Source organism: Anopheles bellator, chromosome X (genome assembly GCF_943735745.2).
Source record: "Anopheles bellator chromosome X, idAnoBellAS_SP24_06.2, whole genome shotgun sequence".
Classification (NCBI taxonomy): domain Eukaryota; kingdom Metazoa; phylum Arthropoda; class Insecta; order Diptera; family Culicidae; genus Anopheles; species Anopheles bellator.
Genome location: NC_071287.1, coordinates 6,942,654 through 6,968,728, shown reverse-complemented (window position 1 = coordinate 6,968,728; position 26,075 = coordinate 6,942,654). Strand labels below are relative to the sequence as shown.

Genomic DNA, 26,075 nt, shown 5'->3' with positions numbered 1-26,075 from the left:
AATGCAACAATGACAAACCAACCCGCTCCGAACATCCCGCTACTACGTGTACGGTTTTCGCGATACATATATTTGAGAGTAAATGCTTTGATGCTGTTGGCTGTGTTGTCTTGGAACCGAATAAAACAGTAATGTACCCTTCTCTCTCTCTCTCTTTCTATCGCATGCACGTGCCGGTGTGTCGGAGCAACACGAACGGATAACAGGGATGTCACAACTCCTCGAGCTCTATGTCCAGCTCGCTGCCGTAGTCGCAGCCATCGTCCAGGAAGTCGGCACCGCCCGGTACGACGCTACGCTCACCGTAGAGCTGCTCGAGGTAGTCGTAGAATTCACTGTACATCCGGAACAAGGAGCGCATGAGTCAGATAAGTAGCACGATGAACACGAGCACGAACGCTATCGATGGCACGATCCCGAGCCGGGTGGCACCGCTACCCCACCCGCACTCCAAGTCTTTCTTCAGCACCTCGAGCAGCAGGTCCTGGTTCTTGTTGCTGCAGCGGGCCTCCCGCAGCTCGTTAGCCGACCGGTCACAGTCGGCGTCTCTGGTGTAGGAAGGCAGTAGTAAGGCGTGCTTGAAGTAGCTCGCCATCCGAGCCTCGGTCCAGGGTTGCGCGGGGCACAGGTACTGGCGCCGCTTGCGCTGCCAGAACTCGATCCACCTGGAGAAAAAAGCCAATGCCAATGTGATCGATCGGAAGGAAGAAACGCTACAGCACGGAAGGACCGTTTACCCGATCTCGCAGTCACAGCTCAGCGCACTGCCGCTCAGGTGCAGATCGGTCAGAAAGACGTGCTCCGGCAGCGCTAGGTAGCGGGCGGTGTTCGGATTCGGGACGTGCTGCAGCAGGCTGTTGTCGCTGTCGATCGACACCGACACGTTGCGCACCTGTCGACCGAGGTTGCGGAAAAGGTTGGCCGGCAGGGACACTACTGATGTGTTGTGCAGGCGAAACAGCAGCGCCGCCGTCTGGACCCCCTTCAGCATGCCGTCGGACAGCTGGCTGAAGCCGCCCCCGCCCACGGTGATGCTCCGGAGCTTGCGGGGCAACGTGCCGTCCAGCTCGCGGCGCAAGTCGGTGGCGATGGCGCTGCCGGAGGGCTTGCTTGGGAGCTTCGGGGCGGGTCCTGGCGCAGCGCCTCCGAAGCTGGACGCGATGCCCGATGCGGACCCGCTCGGTTGGGGCTTTTGGGCCTCGATCCACAGCTCCCGCAGGTTGTTGGCGTTCTCCAGTATGCGCGGAACGTTAAAGTTGGGCAGCGACGGGTACGTGGAGATGCGCAGAGCACGCAGCTGGTGCAGTTTGTTCAGCACCCCCGTCTGCGGGAAGAGGCAGAGTACAGTGTGTGTGTGTTCGAGTCAAGTCAGAGCTGCAACCGGTAGCGGAAAGGATGGGGCAGTACCTCGATCAGGTGAAGGTTAAGGTTGGCGATATTCAGATGCTCGAGGGTTTCAGCCGCCCCCAGCAGGCTTGTGTTGGTGAGCGTCGTGATGGGGTTGCCGGAAAGGTAAAGGTACCTGCGCGTAGAGAAGGGAGAGAACGTTGGCATCATCATCATCACCGCTAGTCCAGAGCTCGGCGCCTGGTACGTACTTAAGATAGGGCAGCGAATGCGTGATCAGCGGCACGTTGGTCAGATCGTTGTCGGACAGGTCCAGTTCCCGCAGCGAGCTAATGTTGGCCGCCAGCTCGGGCGGAATCGAGGGCAGGTTGTTGTGGGCGATCTTCAGCGAGCGCAGCGAAGGGTTCGACAGCTCCGGCACGGCGCTGAGCGACACGTTCGCCAGCCGCAGCTCGATGAGGCTCGCCTCGACGCCGACGAACGCCTTCCCCATCACCTCCAGCTCGTCGTTGTGCGACAGGTCCAGCACCTCCAGCCGGGGCAGCGTGGCGAACGCGGCGTCATCCAGCCGTACCAGCCGGTTGTGGGAGAGGTCGAGCCACGCCAGTGCCTTCGGATCGGCAGAATGGGCGGGAAGACGCGCAAAGTAGTAGTCAAGAACAGCGGTGGGCAATGGCAGCCCACTCAACATACCCTCAGCGAGCAGCTTACCCGAAACTTGTTGCTGAGGTCGACGCTATGGATCGCCCCGATGTGGTTGTGGCTGAGGTCCAGCTCGCACAGCGCCATGGCCGCCAGGTTGGACAGGGCCGTGACCGGAATCTTCGTGAACTGATTGTGGGACACGTCGAGCCGCTCCAGGCCTTCGCTGATCACCAGGTTGTCTGGCAGGTACTTGAGCGAGTTGTGCGCGAGATCGAGCACGCGCAGGCTGTACGCGCTGCGGAACAGCTCCGCCGGGATCTCCTGGAGCCCGTTCCGGGACAGGTTCAGCACCTGCAGCTTGCGTGCGTTCCGCAGCGCGTCGTGCTCCACCTCGACGATCTGATTGGCAGACAGATCGAGCCACTGGAGCTGGGGCATGTTGCCGAACAGATCGCGCGTCACGTACGCTAGCCAGTTGTGCTGCAGCTCCAGTCGCACCAACGACAGCTCGGCTGGCCGCAGATACCCCGGCAGGATCCGGGAAATGTTGTTATGCGAGAAGTTCAGTGAGCGCATGTTGGAGTGCACGAGATGTGCCTGCTGCTGCTGCTGCAGCTGCTCCCGGCCGTAGCCCCCAGCTCTGTCGGTGGCGTTCTCTGCATCGCCGAGCACTTGAATCTTGTTGAAGCTCACGTCTACTTCCAGTGACGCCAGTGAACCAACCTGCGCGAGAGAAAGCAAGACAGAGAGAAAGAGATGGAAGGAGAGTTTTCGGCGCACGGACGCGGACCATTTCGGCTCACCTGGTCGAAGCAACTGAAGTCGAAGTCCTGCAGCGCGTTGTACGCCAAGTCCAGGCGTTCCAGCTCCGGCAGATTCTAGCGGGCGATCAACGTATGTTTTTCTTTTAATTAATTTTTACTACTACGAAGGTCACTATTTATATTTCGGGAATTGGCAACACTGATGTCATGTGAGTCCATCTGATGGTTCCATCGTAAAGTTTGACATTTTTGACGACATACGTACTCAGAACATTTTGTCATACGGACGCTATTTGTTTATTTTATATTTAGTTGAAAGTTTCGTCTCGGCAAAAAAATGGAACTGAATCGTGAACATTTTCGAGCGATGATTTTTTACGACTTTCGACGTGGATTATTACAACAAGAGTGCGTCAATCAACTTAATTTGACTTTTGGCGATGAAGCTCCATCAAAAACCACTGTGTATCGCTGGTATAGTGAATTCAATCGTGGTCGTAGTTCGCTGTCCGACGAGTTTCGTGAAGGTCGTCCAAAATCGACTGTAGTGCCAGAAAACATCGATGCTGTGCACGAAATGATTAAGCAAGATCGTCATGTAACCTATTGTGAGATTGAGGCATCCCTAAGCATTAGTTCCACCAGCATATATGCGATTTTACATGAACACTTAGCTGTGCGAAAATTATGTTCACGTTGGATCCCACATAATTTGACAATCGCTCAAAAAAAGGCTCGTGTCGATTGGTGCAAAGAAATGCTTCAGAAATACAATCGCGGTGCTTCAAAAGACGTTTATAAAATCGTGACAGGTGACGAATCATGGATATATTCGTATGAGCCCGAAAGTAAGCAGCAGTCGACTGTATGGGTGTTCCAAGATGAACCAAATCCAACAAAAGTTGTTCGCACACGAAGCACTTCAAAGAAAATGGTGGCCTGTTTCTTCGGAAAAACTGGTCATATTGCAACAGTGTCTCTAGAGGATCGTAGAACAGTAAATTCTGAGTGGTACACAACCATCTGTTTGCCAGAAATCTTCGGTGAAATAAGGAAAACAAACAAGAGACGTCGGATTGTTCTTCATCATGACAATGCCAGCTCTCACACATCGGCTCAAACAAGAGACTATTTGAGCATTCAAAACATCGAATTGATGGGTCATCCGCCGTACAGCCCTGATTTAGCACCCAATGATTTCTTTTTGTTCCCATCCGTGAAGAATAAACTGCGTGGTCAACGATTTTCATCGCCCGAAGAAGCTCTTGAAGCGTTCAAAAATCATGTTTTGGAGATACCTCATTCGGAATGGAATAAATGCTTTGAAAATTGGTTTAAGCGCATGCAAAAGTGTATCGATCATCGTGGCGAGTACTTTGAAAAACAATAAAAATATATTCGCAGCTTCACTATTTGTTTTTGTTCCTATTCCCGAAATATAAATAGTGACCCTCGTATTAGGACTTAATTCATGCAGTTTCTGTTCGACAATTGTAGCTTAACTAGCACAACCAAATATGTCACCATTTGAAAAGAACTATTGTCCGTCGTTAGCTACTACTTTCTGCCATCGTTTAGGTAGTGCCTCGATTCTGTGTCGATGGAACTTCTTATCTTTATCAGCGATCCCCTCAGAGCCTCTGTTTCGTTACTCACGTAACGGAACAAATACTATTCCGAAACAGCAACATCTGGCGAATAATTCGGGGAGATTAACAGTTCCCATCCGAACTTTTACGAGATATGTTTCGACTGGTTTTACGATGTGGGGTCGAGTTTTGTCATTTTCAAGAATCAGCCTATCATGTCTTTTATAACATTCTCGTCGTTTTATGGCCAAAGCATTGCTTCAAATGCATTTATTGTTGTTGATGGTATTGTCCTTCTATAGTTTCATCGGTTTTTAAAAGCTCATAGTACATCACACCTTTCGTATCCCACCATATGCACATCATAACCGTTGCAAAGTGAACCGTTGCGCTTTGGTTGCGATGGACATGGTTCACCAAGCTGTATCCAGGCCTTTTTGGGTTTAAGATTCTCGTAATAAAACCACTTTTCATCTCCAGTGACGATTTGGTACAAGAAACTCTTGCTTTTCAGCCGCGCAAGCAGTAATTCGCAAATGGTTTCCCTTCTTTCAATGTCTCTTTCTTTCAATTCATGTGGAAGCCAATAAGACATTTTTCTCATCATTCCCATGGCCCTCAGGCGTTTGGAAACTGTAGTGTGGTCAACTCCTATTATTTCTGCAAGCACTTGTTGCGTCTGACATGGATCCATGATCGAGCAATGCTACCAATTCTTCATCTTCAAATTTTTTTGACTGTCCTGGTCGCTTTTTGTCTTGCAAGCTAAAATTACCACTTTTAAATCGCGCAAACTACGTCCGACACGTTCTTTCAGTAAGAGTACGTGTACCATTAACTTCCATTACCATTTATTGACTTTCGGTAGGCGGTATATTGAGGTAATGAATAAGCATTCCCCGCAAAAACACTTTATCAGGAACAAAACTTGACATTTTCAAATGCGCAAAACAGGTGCTGTTTATACTTTGACCAAATAATATCTAATACGTTAGATGCGTAATGACAGTAGCTATCAAAACCATGTTTCATAAAAAAATGTTGGTTATATTTAGTGAGTAACGCCATCTATCGTAAAACGGAAGGAATTAATTGAAACACCTAATACATTTTCCCATCTTTTAGGTGATTCCCGGATTCCGTGTCCCGGATAGAACACCTCATCTTTAGAAGCGATCTAATCAGAGATCCATTTTTCAGAGGGGCGCCTTGTAATTCTTGTCAGTTCAAAAGTCAGTCGCCAAATCAGTTTCTTGTCCCTTTTCTCTCACAGTCTGCCCGTCTCATACTGTCTCATAGTACACCACACCTTTCGTATCCCACCACCAGCACAGAGGAACCTGAACCAGGCCTCAAAACCACTCCGCTTTTCATCACCACGATGACGATTCGGCGCAAGGACCGCTCATCGCCTTTCTTCATCTGAACCTGACCAGCATGAATCGAAGTTCAAGTAGCCTACCAAGCACTACTAACAGCATCCCCCCCCCCCCTCCCCGCTCCTCGCACCCTCACCTGAAACGCTTCGGTAGCGATCGTGGTCAGCCGGTTGCCGCGCACGTTGAGCAGCTTCAGGTGGTCGAGGTTCATGAACGCCCGCTTCTCGATCGTCTCGAGCCGGTTGTCGTCGAGGAAGACGGCCTCCAGCTGCTCCAGGTCGACGAACGTGTGCGTGGCGACCTGCGTGAGGCTGTTGTAGCGCAGCGACACCACCACCAGCTTGGTGTGCAGGTCGGCCTGGAACGTGCCCTTGGCGAGCCGCTCGATCTGGTTGTCGTGCAGCTCCAGGCTGACGAGGTTGCGGAGCGCGTGGAAGCTGCTGTCAGGCACCGTCCGCAGCCGGTTGTTGCTCAGGTCGAGCGCCTCCAGTGCGGTCAGCTTCCGGAGCGCCTCGGCCGGGAACGCGCTCAGCTGCGAGCCGAGCCCGTGCGAGACGCGCAGCGCCACGAGCGAGTGGCCGATCTCGGCGAACGCGTCCGGCTCGATCGACTCCAGGCGGTTCTCGCTCAGGTCGAGCCGCTTCAGCCCCCGGACATGCGTGAACGCGTGGTTCCGGAGCGTCTTCAGCGCGGCCCGGACCACGCGCAGATCCTCCAGCTCCGGGCTGAGCTCGGCGAAGTCGTCCGCCGCCAGGCTGGCGGACGGAACCGCCGACAGGGCGAGGGTGCGCAGGTTCTGCATGGTGTACAGGTCCGTCAGCCGGACCAGCCCGTTCCGCTGGCCGACCGTGTCCAGCCCGTACAGCTTCAGGCCCGCGAACGGCGAAGCGTTCCGCTGGTCCACGTGCCGCAGCGCGTTATCCTTCACGTTCAGGTATCTGCCAAGCGCGGGAAGGAAGAAGGATCGGGCCGGTGTGTTGACATGGGTCCTACCCGGGTCCCCCTCCCCCTCCCCCCTACCTACCTCAGGTGTTCCAGCCCACGGAGCAGCTCGTCCGGGAGCTCGGTTAGATTGTTGCCGGACAGGTCCAGCACCTGCAGGGAGCTCCCGAGGCCCGCGAACGCGTCCGGCTGGAGGTGCGCCAGGTCACAGTTCCGCACGTACAGCTCGCGGATCCGCGTCTCCCGGAACCCGTTGTCCTCGATCACCGTGAGCGGGTTGCCGTCGAGGGTCGTCACGTTCGCGGTATCGAAGTGGCGGAACGATGACGCCGGCAGCGTGCGGATCTCGTTGTAGCCGAGCCCGAGGGTGTCGAGTGTAAGGCGGAAGCTCCCACCGCCGGTCCCGTCCGATTCGTCCGGATCGGGCCCCAGGTCCCGCAGCCGGTTCTGGGTCAGGTCTAGGACGCGCAGCCGCTTCAAATCGGCCAGCGCTTCGTAAGGCACGTACCGGAGCAGGTTGTCGGCCACCAGGAGCCGCGTCAGCTTGCCGAGCCCGCCCCGGAGCGCGTTCGGGTCGAGCTGGATCAGCCCGTTCCCGGACAGGTCCAGCGTTTCCAGGTTCGGCAGATCGGCCAGGCTGCCCGGGGCCAGCTGGGTGAGCGAGTTGTCGGCCAGCACCAGTGTCTGCAGGAGGCCCTGGACGCCGCGGAACGCGTCCGGTTCGAGCGCCATGATCTCGTTGGCCCGCAGGCTCAGCAGCCGCAGCTTCCGGAGGTCGCGGATCGCTCGCGACGGCACCTCGATCAGCTGGTTGTGCTCGAGCAGCAGCTCCCAGAGCGTGCGCTCCAGCCCATGGAACGCATCCTCCGGCACCTCCGTGAGCGGGTTGTGGGAGAGCTCCAGCCGGTACAGGCCGGTCGCCTGCAGGAAGTACGGCTTCAGCTCCCGCAGCCCGGTCCGGTCCATGGTGAGCATGAAAAGCTGGAAAGAGAAAGGGGGGGAGGGGGGAGGGGGACATCGGCCAGATCAGTTTCGGGGCCCGTGGGGCCGCGGATATCAGCCACGTACCTTGGAGCTGTTCACGACCTTCGGCACGGTCGGCAGGAGCACGTTGCGGCAGTTCACGACGCCCAGGTCCGGTGCGCTCTTGGAGCAGGAGCAGAGCGCGTTGAATGCGCACGGCGGGTGCCCGGTGGTGTCGATGACGCGGGCCCGCGCCAGAGACGCCCACACCATCAGCCCAACCGTGACCACCACGATGGTGTAACCCAGCCGAACCATATACTCCAGCCCAGCGTCACCCTGCGCGTTGCGGATGCGGAAAAGAATCTGATCAGCAATCAGGGGGAAGAGGGGGGGGGGGGGCGGGCCCGGACAGGGCCACCCTATAGGCCACACCTCACGGCACGACCTCATCGGATGTGCCATCCGCCATCTACTGCTCGTGTGCTGTCGCAATAAAACGCTTCCCTATCAGTCGCGGGCGGTCAAATGTCATCAATTCATTATCGTCCGCGGGCACCGCGGCCTTCGCTTGTCTTTCACAGGAATTAGTGCATTAGTGACAGCAGGTAGCAGCACCACCAGCACCGCGTCGTACTCCGTGACTGCTGCACTTTCCTTTCGGGACCGGCGGACGCTTAGCCCAACCCATCCACACCCCAGGCAGGGCCAGGCTAATCGCGATGGTGGATGGAAAAGAGAACCCTTACGAACGAACTACCCATAAATTCGCCCGTACGGAAACTCCTGTCCGCCCAGGCGGTGCTATAATCGGTCATATAACATCCTCAAGCCCCCCCTGCGACAGCGAGAAATCGATCCATATCCCGTGGCGCGAGGACGACGGTGAACTACGAACTAGGCACGTCTTCGGCCGGCGGCCTGGGTGCGGCCGGCCAAACCCCAATTTCCTAATTGTGTGTGCGCGCGCGTTGCGCCATCGACCACCACCGCGCTGATGTCCTTTCGACCTGGCGATGACGATGGCGACTGGCGACCGGGCTACACCTTGTTTTACGGCGGCAAAAATGGAATGTGTGCTCGACCCCTAGCTTCGTTTTTGCGCCCTGGCGATTGCGGAGAACGGGTTTCTGTTGGCCAAGTGTTCGATAACTTCCTTCTTCATTCTTCTCATGTTACTGTACCTGTCCTGCCAAAACCAAAAACAAACCGTTACAGAAGGCAACAGAGACTAATATTGTCCCTGGTGCCGGTCCGGTGCCCAGACTGATTGGCGATTTTTGTGGTGGATAAGAAAAGGGTGCTTGCGGGATCTTAATGGCGTAACGCGGGGTCCACAGTATGAGAAACTTGGAAAAAATGTTTGGCGGGCCAAGAAACTATTAATCTTTTGCTAGAGTTCCGTGAGTTACTTTGAGTTGCTTTTGAGCGCTTTATGTTCCCCGATATTTTCCCCTTTCGGGGGTATTTTTTCAATTTGACAGCTTACGGCAATTTTTTTTTTGCTTTCCAAAAATATGGCTAGTTTTTCTACAGCGGATTGAATTTTGACAAAAATGGCACTAGTATATCAAACAACCTGTAGAGACAACTCATACTGTGGACGAGGCGTAACACTGCCCCTGTAGGGGTTACTGTTAAGTCTTTCCCAAGAATGACAGGCGAACCTGTTGGAGTCCTGTTAAAATATTCCAGTTAGAGATGAGTGATGTTGCTAGTCTTTACCGTACAGTTTAATCAACTTGCTTCCAAACATCGGAAGAAGGTATTCTGGTATTCTCGATGAATGAAAGAATGGAAGGTATTCTCGATGAAACAAAAAGTCTTTCTTGGCGCTTCGAAATGGCAAATTTCGACCTTCAAACGCTCCGACAACAGCTCCATAGAATAATATTCCCCGTCAATGGTGTTTTCTCCTTTCTCGAGAGATAGTCGATGAACATTAGCTGGACTTTTAGCGGACACATGCCGCTTTGGTCGGGTGCTCGATAAAATCGATCCATTTCACTTGGTCGGCGGATCGGGGTGGTGTCGATTAGCCAAGGAGAAATAGGAGCGACTGGCACACCAGGATGGTGGCAAGACTGATGAGCAAGAAAGTCCCGGGCCAGGTAGAGCCGCCGGGAAAGGGCACGGAGCCCACGGCTCCGGACATAAACGCAAACAAGCATTAACTCCTCGCGCAAGCAAACAATGGATTGGCTCCAAGCAGCCAGCCAGATCCCGGGGTGGATCGGATCGGCAGGTAACCCGAGACGCCGGAGTGCGCCGAACTACAATGTTCACCAGCCGGGAGCATCCTGGTGACGGGACGGCCTTTCGCCACACCTTCCCGCGCGGGACTCGCTGTGTGTTTAGTGTCGCTCCTGGTCCGAAGACGGCCAGGACTCGTGGGTTGATTAGGTCGCCGGCGAGAATGGCGTCGCGAAGATAGTTCGAGGCGCTGGGGAATGCAAAACCATTACCTCCGGGAGTGACGTTTCCATCGAAGCGAGCGGCAACCAATTTCGGCGTATGAAGGTTCCTGTTACCAAGGTTCCTGTGCAACAATGTAGCAACCTAAACGGCTTTGACTGCGTTCCTCTGCGGAAGGGAGACACCCGCAACCCTTCCCCCTCTGCGCTCTCGCCTCCTCGGATAGGGTTCGGACTTGCTTCCGCAATTATGAACGGCACATCATCTAGCCTCGCGCCTCGGAAGTGACTTTTCGGTGAATGTTTATAGCCTCCCTCGTTTAAATGCCAAACTAGCCCCCACACATACAGAGACGAGCGCGGGTTAGGACGAGCTCAGGTACAGAGGATATAGGGAGGGAACTTCTCCAATTTGCTTCATGAGGCGTTGCAACATAGTGCCATGGCGCCGGCGTCCAGCCACGATTCAGTAGATTTGACTATTCCCCAAGGCCCGGCAGGTTGTCACATCGGCCACCCTCCCACCCAGCCACACACACACGCGCACATACATTGTCGCATCAGGCGGACCTCTTTGATATGCCCTGGTCCTGGTGCGGGCCCTCATTAAATTCACCGCCGGCGTTAACCGACGCGCGACTATGTCGTACCTTCTCGCTTGTGCTGTTCGGGCTATAAAAAGACAGCACAACCGGAGGGACATCCTCGAGCCAGCAGCAGTCTGACTGGCCCACCTACGGCCACTCCTTGACGCTGGAAAACAACGTCGTCGCCGTCGCCGTCAAGCGGTCGCCTCTCGATTTCTGATGGGTGCGCTGGCTCGGCTCGATGACTAGCCGTTACACTATCTAGCTATCTCCAAACCGAGGAAATGATTTCCAGGAATCAACGAGGGGCCCGAGGAGCTCTCTCTCTCTCTCACACACTTCAACTCGTCCCGGAAGTCGGAACCATTGGGACACCGGAAAGTGGGTGACTGTGGGAGGCGAGAAGGCTGACCGAAGGCTGATGGGTGTCTTCTTAATAGGATCGTTACGCTAGTAACATACTTTCGACGCCGACTCTGGCCTCTGGGCGCATAATTGAATCGTGTTTATTGTGTGCGCGCTCCCCCCTTATAGCTGTTAGAAACAAGGGAAAGGTCTGCCCTGTGGGGCGATGTGGGGCTCAACCATCTCGGCAATCTCTTGGCCACACGGTTGACAGGACCACCACAAGAAAGGAAACGAAACTACTCCAGCTAATTGTGTCCGCCGCGATCTGCCGCGCGAGTCGCGAGATGAAGATTACGCACACGCCACGCCACGCGATGTAACCAGCTACCAGTACTACTACTACTACTACCAAGAACGCAAGAAGGGTAAAAAACAAACGACTAAACACCTCAGCATTTTCCCGGGATCAACTTGCTGGCTGGCGTGTCGTGCCGGACGCACACCTATCCTTTTGGATAGGTTCATCATTCTATGTTTGGGCTGAAATTTTTATCAAAAAGAAATGTTTGCTTCAAGAATGATTCCTTCTTTCTTCAAATTATTGTAGGGTTTCAAATCAATCATAGTCCAAAAGGTCAACGCCAGTTTCAGTGTGCAACGTTTCACCGTTCTGATAGCCCAACGGTCACTCCAAATGGGTTCCCAGTAATCCTGTCCATATTCCAACAAGGTCAGCAAGATCTCTGTTTGGAGCACCACTTGTTTGACTTTAGTCAAACGATCTCAGAAGTCGGAATCAACCAGTCGGCTGTCTTCTAGTCTTTTTATAAAAACGATTTCGATTATAACGAGACGACAGCTACCGGACCGGGCAGTGGCTCGTTTTCAGACACTGGTACCTACCTTACCCAGTGGACTGTCGTTTCGAGTGAAGACCTCAGGTCCGAGTTAAGACAACTGTTAGCTACAGTTCAAACAATCATATCCACTAAACCATCCCATGATGATGCCAACGTCAAATTTGCACTAATGACAGTTTATTGTACGGACTACAAATAACCAAGGCGCCGATGGAGCGATCCGACCGGGATGACGAAGGAACTATCGAGACTGAGGGCGCGGCTGCAGGAGGCAAGTCCTCGCATGGGTCCTCGCCCCACTTCCCTGTCTGGCCCACGGATTATAAAGCCGCGGGGCCGCCTTGGACAAACAGACCATTACAGGGACGTCCGTCCATTTAGTTGGCAGCAGAGACTCGCAGGAAGCAGGACAACATCGAACCTCTGAGCAGAAGGGGGCATCGAGGAGGCAGGAGAAGCGAGCCCGCTTGGGTCGGATTAAAGACACTCTGCTGCCAGGGCCGCCCTGTGAACAGTTGCGTAGATGGATCCAATGGGGCGGTACGACGATGCCAAAGGACACGACGACGACAAAGGGGTATGGGTGGGTGGGTGGTTGTTGGTTTAGCGCGGAAATTGACCAAATGAGAGCACAACCGCCTCCGTGTGCCGCCGCATCCTGGCTCACCCCAGGCAGCAGGGGCCAGGAAATGGTTAGCAGAAATCAATGGTTGACGATTGGGAAAAGATATGCAATAAATTTGGCTTGCGAAGCGGGCCGAGTCCGAGCCCGAGAAAGCAGAAAGCAGCCGGAAAGCAGGGAGGGTTTGGCTGCTTTGGGTTGGTTCGCTGCTCGTTCTGGGTTGGGCTAAGGGCCCGCGGTCCGATAAGGATCGATAGTCGTCGCGGCGATCGGCGCTGTCAGCCACACAACGGTGACGATGATGCCGACATTTTTCAAACCCCGTCCTGGTCTGGCGTGGGGTTGGTGTTGGTTTTCTTTTTTATGGTATCTTCCAACAGCGCGCTCTCTCTCTCTCTCTCTCGCTCTTATTCTCTGCCACATCGCGTGGTCGCTGCCGTGCCATAATCACATCACCGGTAAGCGACGGTGCGAGGGTGTGTAGTTCCGGTGCTCGCGGGGCCCACAACGACCCACCCGGTGGCCGAAGCCCCACCCGCGGTGTCCTTAATGCCCTTCCAAGCGCCTGCGATTGCCTGCTGCTTCCAGTTCCCGGAGCGACCACAATCATGTGCCACGATCTCAATTTCCTTCACAACTTGAACTCTGCCCCTATTCTCTTTGTGTCTTTCGCGCTTTCTCTCTCTCTCTCCCAGCGTTTTCCCAGGTCCAGGTTTTTCTTCCTTTATACACATCTATTGGCAACCACGCAAAGCTATTGTTTACATGAATTTCTTCTCCAAGCTTTCTGTTTTCTTTAACACCTAAAAGTTAGAGTCACACAAAAACTTCAGATAATTCAGTCAAAAATAATACTCGGAATGATGTCACAGAACGTTCAATCAATCAAACAAACCTAATTCGTGGTTCTCCTCCTCGTGGAAAACAATTCTGGAGCTTGTTTTGACAGCGGTTAACGTTTTAATTTTTCTTGTTTGACAGCTGGTTCAAAACAAACAAACAAACACAAAACACACCCGAATTAGCGTGCAAACATAAACAAAACGATTGCTCGGCCAGTTCGACCGCAGATCGTCATCGCCCCCCTCCAGCTTGCATCTCCGTTCGACACTTGCCGCTGTTGGCCAGCATCGCAATGCTTGCTGAAAAACATAAACATAAACAGGCTGCAACGAATGCAACGATGCGTCGCTCGCGGTTAGCTACAGACTAAAAATACATTCCGATGAGCCCGCAAGACAATGGGCCAGCTCAGCATGCCAACTGCTACGCTGAACCGCTGCGGAGGAGGACCACCAATCCAGAGTCTTGAACCGTAGCTCAGAAGAGATGAGGCCGAATTCGAGCGTCCCAATGACTGACCGACCCGTTTTCCGCACATCTCCGCGTCGCCAAGGACTAAGCGCGGTTCGGCATATTAATCAGAATGACACATTCGGTCTATGCGACGCGATAATCGACCGGGATCGTCCGGACGATTTCATTGAAATATTTCAGCCCGTGGCTCGTACCAAATGCCGATGGACCGACCAAACAAAATAATGGCCCCAACGCGTGTGTGGGTGTCTCCAGCTCGCGCACACACTCAATTGGACCATCCCGGATCGGTGGCGCCTCTCGGCATGGTGATCCCCCGGCTCTTCATCTCGGTGCCTGCTCCCTGCTCGTTTCAGTGTCTCTGCTCTGGCTGTGTGGGTGTCTTTCATGGCCGCCGATGAGGCGGCGGCCTTTCGATTCAATCTCGCACCACGCGGTCCGGAAAAGCGAGAGTGAAGTTGGCGGTGAAAGGCGAACTTGGCCGTCGATGGCCCCAAATCGTGAGAACCTTCCGATGGAGCGATGGGATCAACTGTTGCTTGGGCGGCACTGCGCTGTAGTGCAACAGCAATTCAATAGCAATAATGCTGCATTAAACGACTGCCATCCACTTTTAATGGTAACAGCGGTCGAGATCAAGATTTCAAGAAGGGGCTTGTGTCCCACAAAAGTCAAATGATGGATGGATGATTCGTGGCCCCGTAACTTGACCCGTATCGTGTTCCGCATGCTCTGATGTTTTTCTGATCTGAGGCACCTATTGCCAGCAGCTCACCAGGAGTGTCCACAGTAGCGAACCTGTGCCGAAACCGAATCGAGTCAGTGTGTCAGAAGGTCATTACGGGAAACCGGGAATTTCGGGTCTTTTTCGAACAAAACGACACAGGACACAGGAGAAGCACATCACCCTTCTGGGAACATCTGGGAACAATAACAGGGGTTGGAGGATGCTCGAAGAAGAGTCGTCGCCGATAATCATGATTGGTGGCGCCGGGTCATGGTAAATGGCCTGAAATAAATAATGAAACAGACCGTGCGGGAGGGCGGTAGAGAACGCCGGCCGCTCTCTGTCTCGCGCTGTCTCGCGCTGTCTCGTTCCCGCTTGAATTCCCACCCGTTCCCCCGTTCGTTTCTGAATCGCCGCGATAGTTGGTACGGAGAGATGCCAACGACGGTGCCATCTGGAACGTGAAGCAATGGGTGGCGGGAGTTGTGGTGGGTTACGGAAGAGGTTACGAACCAAAAACTGTACGTAAGCAGACGGACCCACACAGGCCGCGATCGCAGAGTCGCAAATCCAAGCTCTGACCGATCCGCTCTGTGATGCCAGTGAACTGTCGACTGTGAAGAACTGAGAGAGCCAGCGGAGTGTATGAGGTCCGCTGGTTTTGGGCACGTCATGAAGATGCTAGGCCGAGGCTCGTGGGACAAGTTACTCTAAGTTGTTCGCTTTGACCCGGGGGGGATGAAACATAGTCGGAGGCCGGACGCTGGATGCTAGCTGACAGTGCGACCTCAGTGCATCCCCCATATCCGTGGTACGTGGCCGTGAACGAGCGAACTAACGTGGTAGTGTCAGTCGAGGGGGACGAATGGGTGGACAATAAACCCCGGTTCGGTCACCAAGGCACCAAAATGGCAGCTGCGGTTGTTAATTTCCTGATTTATCGCCCTTCCGGGCGTTGGCGGGAGGAGTCGAACCGGACTGGGGCGGCCTGCGACGAGCGGTGCAACAACACAGCTGACGTGTACAATGGCTAGTAGGGGTAGGGCAGGTAAGATGGGGCAGTAGCACTAAGCCCATTGTTCCGGTAACGGAACGCTGACCAAATAGAATGGAGTGTACTGCGCGTCTGGAGGTTGTCATTACGGCGGAGGCCTACTGTGTCATGATGTGTGCTTCAACCACCTCTGCTCACCTTGAAGCCCCTTTTGAACTGTGTCTGTGTGGGCAGTGAGCGGATCGCTCGGCGGGTGGACCGCTGACCAGCATCCGAGATTTCCGACGGGGTTGTTCCGGAGCTGCCGCGAAGGTTCCTAGGGTTTGGCGCTATGAGCCCAACTAGTAACGCTATTTACGGTGGAAGGAAAACTAAATCACGTCACGCCCCCAGTCACAGCCGCAAACCTTGACTCATCACATCATCTCTTGTTCTGGATCGTCGTTTGCGGTGATGATGCTACTGCTGCTGCTGTTGTTGGGTGCATCACCTCGGCGGCTTACAAAACCGCAAACCCCGTCGGAGCGAGATAGAGAGAGAGAGACAGAAGGTTGGCCGTGGTAACCCCCAGAACACACCAGGTACGTCGTGGGCACGCAATACGGCAGCGGTTGCATAGGTCTGCGTGTTCTCGCACGGTTTTCGTGGTATGGCGTATGGCCAACTATGGCCACCACGAGCAAGACGCAGAAGAACAGCCCCATGGGGGCTTACCGAGCCTCACGCGTCATCGCGGACCCATTGTGACATAATACTGGCCAAATGTGGCGACTGATCGGGGGAGGTCCGGGGAACCCATTTCCAAACCCGTGTCCGGAGTCCCGGATTTAATTATAGTTAAACAGGGCAGGCAGAGCCGGGTCAAAAAGAAATCTGGGCCCCTTGCTATCCATTTCGCCTAAAGCTACGGAGGGGAAGCCTGGACGGGTCTACCACAAGGGCTTTTCTAAACGAGTCGTTTTCGTGTGCTTGAGCTATCAAAGTGCATTTCGCTTGCCCGCGGACCAGGACCCCTGGAACCGGGATCGGAAACCGTGCACAAGAGATAGTGTGGCGTGCCGCAGAGAAAGACAGAGAGATAGAGACAGTAGGAGAGAATAGAGGGGATGCTGGATGAGCTTAGACTGGTTAGACCGAAGTGAACATCGAAGCGAGCCGAACTGAGCAGTGTGCGCAGACCAAAGTAAACACGACGCCACAGCCAAACGATGGTCGGCCAAGTATTTCCAGCGCTGCGGAGTTAGAATTGGATGAGTCAACCAGTTCAATCGATGCGCGCTAGTTCCCTCGCCTGCCCACGGAACAGAACGAATGAGGTTGGGCGATTTACTCTGTGCGGTACGTACTCAGTCGCAGTCGCAGTGAGAGCGAGATAGCTTGATAAGTGAAGAGAGAGAGAGAGAGAGTGTAGGGAATGTTCATGTCGAGCAAGTCACGAGCTCCGGGACGATCTCGCGATGATCAATGTGAGCCCGTGCCCGTGCTGGAATTGGGACAAAGTTTGGGTGAGCAAGAGGGATTCTGCTCCCAAGGCGCCAACATCATCGGCTGCACACTCCGCACAAAAAAGATGGTCGAAAATGTGTCCGAAAGGTCGCAAAAAAATTGGCGGTGATCGACAGGACTAGCATTGCTGGACACTGGAAAAGTGTTCCACCTCTATCCGCCATACAGATATGATAATGCTATCGGCGCCGTAACCAAAAACCCTTAAATGCGGACCAAAGGATGCGGAGGAATTTTGGTATTTGAACTTTTTGTGATTCCGACCGGGACAGATGGTATTATTTCTGGCGAATACCGTACCGACCAGACTCTGGCGAAGACCAGACTTGTGGAGAGAGAATTCTTGGTTCTTGCATCACGATAATGCAGCCATCTCACACGGTACTCGTAATTCGTGATCATTTCGCAACGCAAACTCGACCCCCGATCGTTCCGCGTTCCACCCGTGGATTCGCCTCACATAGCACCATGTGACTTGTAGCGATGCGCTAAGCGACTCCAGAGAAGACTCTGGACTTTTCAAGAATAGAGTAGATGTTTGGATTTATAAATAAATTCTCGCAAATATTTTAGCCAACTATTTTAGTTCTACTAGATTTTTTGCAAACCTTCGCCAGAGTGGTTCTCCCATTTGTTCAAGCGTTTGTCAGGTCTCTTGATACTCTACTTCTTCCTCTCCCCATGCCCAGAGCCAGAGCCAGCACTTTAAGCGCCCTCTAATGCAGGTCTGTCATGCCTCTGCCAGTACAATGGATTCGTCATTCATAACCAGCCCGAGCTTAGAGAAAACCCCCTGCGAGCCCTGCGTGACGGTAACGGGCACGTACCACGTACCTCATGGTTTAATGTCGATTAGGGAGCCCAGAGTTTTTGGGGTACAACTATTTGGATGATCTCTCACCGTTACCGTCCGTTGTCGTCCACAAAATTATTTAAAAAGGCAAAAAGCAACATAAACAATCTTCGCCATCACGCCCACCACCACTACACCTACGGCGGCGATGGCCTTTTTGTGGCAACTCTGTGTGCAAACAGTGAAGCTCGCAAAAAGGCCAAATGCATTGCACCGAACGACGCGGAGTTGGTCGTTGTGCCATATTTGTCGTTCATGGAATATTAACGAATTTGAAGGCTAAGCCCCACTGTTTCTCGGACGAAGCTCTTACACAGTACGCTGCCGCTACGACATTTAACTGCAAAGGTCTTGTGAGGGTCCACAACTGATAGCCTTCTTAGATCGTAGAGTACCAGCCTGTCAAGGGATGCGCAGAAAGGGGTAAAGTGCTTCATTGTTCATAATATGAAGTTTGATTTCTGGAGGATGTTTTCTCCAACTTCTCTCGACACTGTCCCGTCTGTCTGAATGTGGAGCATGTAAAAGTTAGTAATAAAAAAAATGTAACTATTTTACTATTTTTGTGTAACCGATAGACGAAAACAATATTCAAAACAGTTGCGCTGTGCTGTGCATTTATGGATACCCTCGGGCAGACTGAGGGAAGAACACTAACACACCGAGAAGACGTTTGCGTGTGCCTTCCCTCCCCCCCCAATGCACTACCATCATCCCATTCCTCTTCTTGCTCTCTCTCTCTCGCGCGGGGGTGATGGGGCAAGGGGGTGAAGGGGCAAGGGGGGTGGGCGAAACGTTCGCGATTTCCGTTCGCTTCTCATCTTTCGGCTGGCCGATCGCCGCCCCATCGACGGGGACGGGTGTGACTCTCCATATGCGCTCCATATGGTGGTTAGTAGTTCCAACCACCGACGACCCAAACCCCCTGCCCAACAACCACCCTGCTCCCCCCCCCACCCGAGGGACAGGGTTCCGTGTGGGTGGGTGGCTCCCGCTCGCCCGCACACGTCATCCTGTGTGCGCGCGCACGTGCTTGCGTATAGAGCCATCCCTGTCGGGGTCCGTGTGCCTTTCCTGCTCGCACTAACCCCCCTTTCCCCACCTCCCAAATGGTCCGGTTACCTAGCTAGGTCCGCCGAACCTTTACTACAGTAAGTACCAGTGGACGATGGACCCTGAACGTCGACTACTTTGGATTAAATCAAGAACGTAGAACTTAATCAAGTCGTCGGACGTCACTCTTCACTATGGAGTTGACACTGACAGCCACGGTCATGTTGGTGTGATCACGTAGGCAGTGGAAGCTAAGGCCTCGCCCCGGCTCGGTCTGTACTGTAACCAGGGTGCAGCGGTGCTAGTCGGCAACTGACTTCGGTCGGACTGCAGAGCGAGGGGCGAGTAGCGGGCAGAGGGCGGGTTCCGTGCATATCCGATGCGGGATGTGGGCCATCCATTGCGCGCGCGGTGACTCAAGTATCATGCCGGGGGTTGGCGGCGGGACCGCAGGCGCCCGCCGCTCCCTCGCTGCAGCGCTCAGCTGGCCCGACCCCCGACCGCCATCCAGGGTTTGGGCACTTCCTTCGGTCGGGCGGCGGCGGCGGTCTACGAAAAGTTGTCGTGAGCGGTGCCTGGCGCTCAACCATTTACAGTCGGTTGCGGTTCGCTTTCGACGCCGGACGTGCTTTTGTCTCGTGGGGGGTTACCGTGGTCTAGGGGCCTCCGGCCGTACTCCGAACACCGGGAACTGGCTGCCCCTTTGGACGGTTTGCGTTGTCAGTATTGTTATTGCTGAAGCCGTGTCTCTCTGTGTCCGTTCCACCTCGTTGGTCGGAGGGCGCACAATGTAACCTCGGTTGTTTGGGCAGTGTGTCTTCACGACCGCTGTGGATCCTCTGGTACTCTTCACAGTCCCACCTACTGCAGCCCCTTTTCTTTTGGAGTTCCCCTGACGGGTCCAGCTTCGTAGCGCTAGTTAACCTTTTGCCGGTTGGCCGAAGTACTGGTAGGTACTACCGGACGAGACCGGCAGTTCGCAGTGTAGTTCCAGCAGTGCTCCAGTAGATTGTGTTTGTGTGTCCGTGTCCCAAGTGTGCCTATCCAGAAAGTGTTCCAGAACCCGAAGAGAAAAAAACTTAGTCCGCCTCCAGTGCGCTAGACTTTCATTTGACCAGGCAGGAGTCCTCGGCAACGACGAGAGGGGGCAGAGCCCTCTGCCAATTTGCATTTGTAGTTCGCACAAACAAAGAAGACGAATGCCGGAAAAGTAGAGTACAATTAAAGACGAGTCGAGACGAGTCGAGCCAAGCTAGCGACAGAGTCACCGCAGACGTAAAAATTACAATTGTAAACAATTCCATTTATTGGTAAAACATTTACCCGCATCCCACACGGCTCGCTACGGCTCTCGTTCTCTTTCTTGCTTTCGAGGGCTTCCCTTCGTTATTTCTCTCCTTCTCTCTATTGGTGGCTCTTGGACGGTGGAAGAGGCTTGCTGACGCCGTGGTCAAGAAAAGTCGTGAACCGGTGGCCGAAAGATAAAGCGTCATGATAAGGCGTAGAATTGAGGTACCATAGTATTAATAAAAATGTTCAGCCATTTCTGATACATGCTTCTTCCCTCGGGGCCCAACTCCCTAATTGTTGTGGACTGGCTAACCAACTGCGCTCGGTGTTGCTACCAGCTCTCTAGGAGCTACCGGCAAGACCTGCATTTTTCCTCAAAAGTGCCTTCCAGATCAGATACCAGAGTCGGGTGTGTGCAATGTTCGCAAAGTGGCCCAAAAGTGTAGTTAGATTGCCACACCGCGTAAAGGTTAGGGTTGCCCGAGCGACAGCCAGAGGTACCTTCCAAATCTCCCAATTTAGTTCCGGGGTATTCTCGGCGCATTCCATCAAAAGACGGACACCCCGAACCCTGGTTGCAGAGCATCAATCAACCCAAGAACACAACACCCCATCGGTCCGGGAGGTAGTAGTTGGTGTCCGCCGACTCTCAAGAGCCCGCTACGCTACGGCTGTATTCAAACTCCTCCGGGTATGTTGTTATTGAACGCTGTGCAGGGATTGGATTCGTATTGGATTCGTATTGGATTATAATTTAGATAGGAGAGCATGGGGAAATCGAGTAGACAATGGCGCCAGGTCCTTCCGGACGAGTCCGGCCGGCCAGCCCCAGTATGTCGGTCAGTTCTACTGCATAACTCGCGCGATCGAACTCGGGTCGAATTGCATAGCGGTATGGGATCGGTATGGAATATGTATACTTATGCAGCGTCTGTGCTCTGCATACGTTGCATACTCTATGAGCCCACACACATGAGCCCCGAAGGCTGGGCAGGAATCTTGAGCAGCGTTAGATTGAGGTTCCCCATTGTAGTTCTCGATAATGGCACAAAAGAAAAAAAAAGCGAACAACAAAAAACTAGCTCAATAGCACCGCAAAGTAACCAGTGCGCTATGCTGGACAGACTGGGCCACTGCTCGAATTACAAATTTCAGTTCAGTTCCATACATATGCAGTTCCACAGCATATAGAGGTGCGAGTTCGAGGCGCCAGATCCAGATCGGAAACGCTCATTGTACATATGCATGTTTCCCAACCGGTACCTATTGCTAGCGAAGCTACCCGTTCCCCCAGAGCAGATCAGCCCCATGATCAGACTACGATCGGCGCCGTTTCCATGTCGAATTCAGCGTTCAGGAATCGCACGAGAGACACACCGTAGGAAAGTTGTGCGGGATGTTCGGGCGATACCAGAGGATAGGAAGGCCTGTGCACAACCCATAAGTTCAGGGGTCAAGCAGCACCGTTTTCCCCCCCCTTGTCTAAGGTTTTCCGATACACATACGTCACACAGCAACGTCGGGCGGCCGCCAGATCTCAGTGGTGCTGTTTTTGGTGATGGAGTTGTGTGCTGTGCTGCGTGTTGATAAGTAATAAAATCTTGGCCGTTCCCTCTCTTCTTTCCCTTTTTTTTTTTTGATTTCACACAAAATTCTTCTTTCGGGCAGTATTACACTGTCAGCGTAATGGCTCTTTGTGGCAGTGCCATCTTCTCATTTGACAGAGCGTAGGAGCGTAGTGTAGCTCCTGGGGTCGCGTAGGTCCACACCGTGAAGCCAACCTCTAAATGTCGAGGGGTGCGCTACACCACACCCCGATCACGCTTGCATGCCTTTTGTTTAATGCGTTTTCGGGCGACGTTTGTTTGGGGGTTTTGGGTTGGGGCAGAGCGCATCGTCCGCGCAGAGATCATTCGTCTACGCTGCGGGTGGTTCGCTCCGTCTGGACGGTTACGAATTTGAAACGGGTCAACCCCACCCACACTATAGTGTGTCCGTCTGGTGACGGAGCGGAAAGCGGGTTGGAGAACGTCGAGCCAGCGGGAGTAAAGGGAGCTGCTGGCGGTAGATCGGAGTGCAGGGGTCCGCTCATCGCGTTGGATCGCTCTGGTGTAATGAGGTTTCGGGAGTGAGACGCACCGTTCTGGAGGGCCGAAAGGCAACAGCTTGACGCAGCGAGGTGACCTAATTCCAGAGATGAGATCATGGCATTATTGTTCACCGGGGGTGGTGCTTACATGCACACACCTGCATGACCACAACAATGACTTCTGGGTTGCCTTGACCACTTCAGCGCTAATAGGATGTTTTTTATGCGCCACTGGCGTCCACGGCAGTCCAGCTTCCGGCGGTCTTGGTTACTGACGACCACGCTAACGAGCTACACCGCCCCGAACTGCTCCAAGTAAAAATGGGATTGGGATGCATATGCCCAAAATGTCAAGTGCATTGCCCTTTTCTTTTGCTGACATCCTGGAAGAGGTACGATACTCTTGAATCGTGGAACTCTGGACTTGCCACTGGAAGCTATCGGGATTTGATGCCACACAGCTCTCACAAACCTCACTAGGGCATAGCGCGGCGCTAATTGGCAATAGGCATGAGTCCTTCGAGACGCGACAATTAGAGGTAGAAGTAGCGGTAGTACTCGAAGCAGCGCTTCCGTTAAACCCTGTTGTAAGTTGAGGTTTGAAAAACAAACTAGGTCTCTGGTCCGCAGCAAGAATCGAAGGGTCTTCGGGTGTGTTCTTGGATGAGTGACCGGCAATAGCGCAGCGTACAGCGAAAATAGGCCTCGATACGTGTGGCCGATACACACGATAGCAGCAGCTGGTTACGCGACTCAAATTAATTTAATTACCCGCCGGCTGGAGCACTCGGAGCTCCGGAGTCGCTCTTGGACCGCTCTTCGATCTTCGCAATAAGATTCGCGCGCTGTATGTGTAAAGGATGCGCGTCGGACGCAACGCTTAGAGCTACCTGCCTGAAGGATTGCTCCCGGCCCAGCCTGAAATTTGCTAAACCTGGTACATATGAAGAGAAGGTGAGCAAATATTCAGGTGTGTCGAAGAGCGGTCAGTATCATCGAAAGACGCGCCACGCCACGCTCCAACACTAATGTAGTAAAACGGTACCAACCACCAACAGTGTTGATTACACGACCAGGAGACGCTTCCTCGGCTTGGTTCGATCGCCGGCTCTCGAAAAATTCAGATTGCCGAATTGGTGCCCGAAGCTTGGTTGACGTAGATCGTACACGCGCTTGTGTTGACATCGCAAGAACGTAAACATGTCAGTAAAGTGAATAATTGTAATGACAACAGCAGTTGGTGATGGCGGAGCGAGAAAAGCCGCATGCGGGACCGCCCGGCTCTTGATGAGCGTTAATTAAATATCAAAAAAGACAACGTCGCCGTCGTCGTGCCCTGGTTGCTGGTGAAACGCTTGCCGATGGCGTGTATCGGGCTGAGGCTTACTTCCGACCACTGAAAAACGGAGACTAGACGATGTTTCGTTGAAAGTTCATTCAATTGACTAAAGGATTCAGCCTTCTTCTGTTATTGCAGCACTGGTAAGCCATATGGTGTAAGTAAGCGTCCGTCGAAAATTCGGCGCCCATCACAAAATTGATAAATAATGCGAATGCTTTGTGAGTCTCACGCGAGCGTGAGGAACAATTTACTCAACGGAGGGTAACTTTTTTATATTCATTCGATCGCTGTTCACCCGTACGTCATAGGCATTAGACGTGTGTTGATTCCCTTGTCCCTTTGTTTTGTTTGCCGAAATTCAACTTTCAACCAGATTTATACAAACGTTGGTGAAGGTAAAGCCCCGGCTATCGGACGGTTAACTCTGATCATCGAAGGAATTGCTTTCCCTATTTTTCGATGAGCTATATTTGTTTGAGTTTAAGTTATTCCACAGATAAGCAGCCCCATCGTGGTCCCAAAACCGTACTCGCTGCATTCTACCGAGCAAAGGAAAGGAGAACATAAAATACGGAATTTCTCAAGCACCCACGAGAAGGTGGCGCCAACGACGTGACTCTACCGCTAGGAAAATCCATCTAATTATATGGAAAGGTAGTTAAACGACGGGGAACGCGACGAACACTTCTTTGAAACGCGACGTGACGGCGTGCGCAGCGTGCACTGTGGGCTCCCCGACGCGCCTTCGGTGCGGTTTCTGTGGCGTAACCGACGCGCGTTGACATCATCCGCTTCGAACCTACCGAGAGCCAAACGGGGAGAGCCTACGTGTTAAATAGGCGGTAAGTCCTCATCAAGCGCTAAAAATAATTAGCAAATGGGATATAAAACTGATGGCGGCCGCCATATAAGGGGTAGAGGATGCACCCCCGTACACGACGGGGCCTCGAGAGCCTCGGACGAATCTGATGCGCAGTGGGCACTTTTTAATCAGTGGGCATTGGTGACCTAAATGGCGCTGCTGGATGAGGACACACCATTTCAAACATGAACCCCCCGAGCTCCGTGGAAGGAAGTTGAGCGGTCAAAAGGGTACAGGGCCCTCGGTTCAATTGGCAGCTAATGACACACACATTTTGTACGGTCAGGATATTTGACTGGCTGCACTACGTGGGTCTGGACTGTTTTCTTGGACTGTTTCATACGAGCTTCTGAAAGCTCTTGTATGGAGAAATAGGTGGTGTAGGCTAGTTTTCAAATTTAATTTTGTTTCTTCGTCCTATTTTAGTTTATATAGGTCTATGTAGGTGGACATCCTGACCAGGCCTTGGAGTTTACGGCATCAGACCTCCGTGAGTAACACGGCGTGTGGATACTATTTCGTTCTGGGAGCGTCGGCGCGCCTGCTCTAATGACTATGAGAAACCTTACGACGGCAGCAGATAGTTGGGCAGATAGAAGCCACGCACAATGTATCCATTTATAGTCCCGAAGAGAGCGTATGCACAAAGGATTCTCCAGCTTAAGCCGGGTATTTCGAGTTCTCCACCATCCAAGGCGGCGTAGCTGGGGCTTAGCTGGAGGAGGGAGTTATGCTCTAGTCCTGCTCCCGGATAGTCACGGGACCCCACGTGAGTTCGCCCAACGATTCAAAACCGCTCATGAGTGGTTAAATTAGATTAGTCAATGTTGTAATTCAATTAGAAGGCCAAACTATGCTCGCCCTATCGAACCCACGCGACCCCTTCGACGGCCGTTGCGCCAATTAGTAAGCGTACTGTCCGAAGGATGACTACTGCAGTAGTGTCCATAGCATCAGCCCTACTATTGTTTGTCTCGCTCGGGACGCTCTAGACTTAAGATTTCGCAAATTTGGTTGGCCACTATTATAACTGTTCAAAAGCAGAGGCTAGTTAAAGCCCAAAGGAAGCGCAATCCTCAATCGAATAAAGTATTGGTTAGGAAATCTGAAACCATGTACCATATGCACTGGGCGTGGGCGGGACATTTTTTTCTGCCCTTTAGTCGCGGACCGCAGCTAGCGTATCTTTGCCATGTCTATTCCCAGAGCAGAATTCGAAAACACCATAAACGTTACTTTTTTTACCTAAAGAACAGGATATTTTGTTTTGCTGCTGAAACAAAAAAAAAACACAAACCCGAGCCATATCTGCCGACGCTTATCCAGCTGGGTTGCCGCCGTTGATTGGATGACACTCGCAAACCGTCAGCAAGGGACGGAACGCCTTGAAGCCAAGATGCAATCGTAAGTCGATACCACCTGCTGCTGCCGCCGTCTCTGTGTCGCAATACAAGTGCTTGATTGTTGCTGATGCAATCGTCCGAGAAGTCAGATCCGGCAAGATAGAAACAAACGAAAACACTTCCTACAGCGCTGGCACACTGAGGCAGGGCTTGGCGCCCCCACCAAAGATCAAGATCGA

The 26,075-nt window shown here is 53.1% G+C and overlaps 1 protein-coding gene across 1 annotated transcript; it reads right to left on the bottom strand.

Annotated features, from left to right (window-relative positions):
- Nucleotides 1–25,819, bottom strand: LOC131213277 (chaoptin). Its single transcript, XM_058207287.1, is given in 9 exon segments — nucleotides 1–665; nucleotides 738–1,324; nucleotides 1,408–1,522; nucleotides 1,599–1,957; nucleotides 2,059–2,715; nucleotides 2,796–2,870; nucleotides 5,861–6,662; nucleotides 6,749–7,968; nucleotides 25,791–25,819. Coding segments are annotated over 9 exon segments (4,125 nt in total). The 5' UTR covers nucleotides 25,800–25,819; the 3' UTR covers nucleotides 1–364.
- Between the last annotated feature and the right edge of the window lie 256 nt (nucleotides 25,820–26,075).